Source organism: Cyprinodon variegatus, unplaced genomic scaffold, assembly GCF_000732505.1.
Source record: "Cyprinodon variegatus isolate N-32 unplaced genomic scaffold, C_variegatus-1.0 Scaffold2415, whole genome shotgun sequence".
Lineage (NCBI taxonomy): Eukaryota > Metazoa > Chordata > Actinopteri > Cyprinodontiformes > Cyprinodontidae > Cyprinodon > Cyprinodon variegatus.
Genome location: NW_015152868.1, coordinates 14,411 through 16,556, shown reverse-complemented (window position 1 = coordinate 16,556; position 2,146 = coordinate 14,411). Strand labels below are relative to the sequence as shown.

The 2,146-nt window shown below is 37.9% G+C and overlaps 1 protein-coding gene across 1 annotated transcript in view; it reads right to left on the bottom strand.

Moving 5' to 3' along the window:
• Positions 1-1,921, bottom strand: part of LOC107080855 (carboxypeptidase A2-like) — a gene marked incomplete at its 5' end in the record, with an annotated part of 8,169 nt that extends 6,248 nt beyond the window's left edge. Inside the window, 3 exons of the mRNA XM_015369062.1 lie at positions 1,104-1,202; positions 1,280-1,414; positions 1,832-1,921. Coding sequence (XP_015224548.1) covers positions 1,104-1,202; positions 1,280-1,414; positions 1,832-1,921 — 324 coding nt within the window. The remainder of the gene's footprint in view (positions 1-1,103; positions 1,203-1,279; positions 1,415-1,831) is intronic.
• Between the last annotated feature and the right edge of the window lie 225 nt (positions 1,922-2,146).

Below are 2,146 nucleotides of genomic sequence, written 5' to 3'. Positions count from 1 at the left end.
TTTTTTTTTTACAAAAAGATTACAGTTTTTCAAAGTTATTTTATATTATATAAGGTAAAAACTTTATTTATTTTTTTGTTCTTAATAGTGTGAATGAAGTAGAACCTCTACTTGTTTATTTTTCTCATGTATATTAAATTAATTTAATGATTCGTTTTCTATGTAGTCTTTAATGTAACAGTTTCAAGTGTGCTAGATATTGTTGTGGTTTTGACTGCAACAACTGCAATTATTACCCAAACCTTTACCCAAAGTTGACAAACTTTTCAAGGTTTTAATTCTTTTTTTTTTTTTTACAAACACATGTTTTTTCTTGCAAAAAAACTGGAACAAAACTGACTCCATAGAGAGAGCAGGTTTTGGCCTAAATGTGTGGCAGCGGTATAACACTGCATATGACCCTGAAAACAGATTCAGGCAGTGTACTGTAACATGGTAGGGGTAGCATCAGGCTATGGGTTTTTTTTTTGGTTTTTGGATAAGACGGGAATGTTGATCAAAGATTAAGGGAAGATGGAGGGAAACACAGGGACATCTTGGAAAAAATACCAGAAAAAGACTAAAAGCGAAGGGAATAAAAACCTCATCTGTGCTTTCACAAAAAGTGTAGCTGTAATGGAAGACATAAAAGACACGAATATAAGAAGAGAAAAAAGTGAGAACTGATTGCTATCCTAGTGCAGCAAGTGATGTCTGGTTAATACGGTTTTCATAGTAACAATCAGAAACATTTAAAACCAGGAGTGGGTAGGGGAGTGGCAGCTTTGTGGTTAGGGCGTAGAGCTTGGAATCCTGAGGTTGTGAGTTCCAAACCCACTCCCACAGACTGCCACACTGGCTCTCTGAGCAAGACCACCATTTGCCTCCTGGGCACCGCACAATGGCAGCCCACTGCTCCCAAAGGGGATGGGTTAAATGCAGGGAGTACATTTCTCCAATGTCAGATCAATAAAGTTCAGTTATTTATTATTACCACCATAGCAAGGAACAAGAGCCTTTTGGCTCTTGACTCATTATTATGTTTCTGATCTGTAATTTTTAATCTGCCTCAGGTGGATCACAGGAAGGGATTTGTTTGTGGATTTTTCATGTGTGAGTCTTACCGTCTCTAGGGTATGATAGGCTCCAAAGTCAAAGCTCATGGTGCTCCGCTCCCTGATATGGTTCCTCTCCATCTCGGCTTTCTCCTGATCTAGAAGCTCCTGAAAATCGCGGGAAGATGAAGTTAACTTAATTTCATCCAGCAGATTTTTAAAGTAAACCTTGGGGAGCTTCAAACCTGGACATCTTTAATCATGACAGTGAAAGGGATGCTATTAGCATGCAGGTATTCCTTCACGGCACTAAGATGGGAACGGGGCACTCTGACATCTACAGGGAGCTCAGTGGAGACCGGATGGAGCCAGAAGTCCAGCTGGAATCAGGAAGTTGTTTGACAGTTTCACGGAACAGCGTTGATTACTAATCAGAATCTTTTAATAATGGAATATGAAGCTTGATGAGTAACAGGTCTGTTCATAGCCTCTGATAGCAGCAAATACCAGATGAGCCAATCAGAGAACGATCAATATCTCCTCTTTTCATATGTAAGTGAGTCAGTATAGGAAACTAAAATGTTTATGAAATTTTTCTTAAAAACTTGTCTGTACTCAAATGCTTAACTATCTGAATGAAGGTTCTTTTTGGAGAAAAAATTAATCTATACATGATAAAAGGCTAATCTATGGTTTTAATGCATTAGAAGGGAAAGTCAATTAGCAGCTTACAAAAAAAAAAACAGCTAAGAGAGCCTAAATGCTGTAAAAAGTGTGTGAGGTTTGTGTTTCCATACGTTCCACTTTCCTTCAGACTCCAGAATCTGCAGCAGCTTGATCTGTTCCTCCGACTGCGCCTCAACTCTGATGACCTGGTCACTGAAACAGATCCATTTTAGTTACTTGTGTTTTTTTTTGCAAAATGGTAGAATTAGTAGATAACGCCCAACCAGATTCGAAGGCAGAGCCTCTCTTGACTGCCAATAAAAGTTTTTCAGCTCATTAATCATCTACATTCTTTTTTTTTTTTTTTTTTTAGACCAAATCTTACTGTTTAACCTGAATACTCATTGGATTCAGAGCAATCAGTAAATGTTTAAATGGAGTAAGGA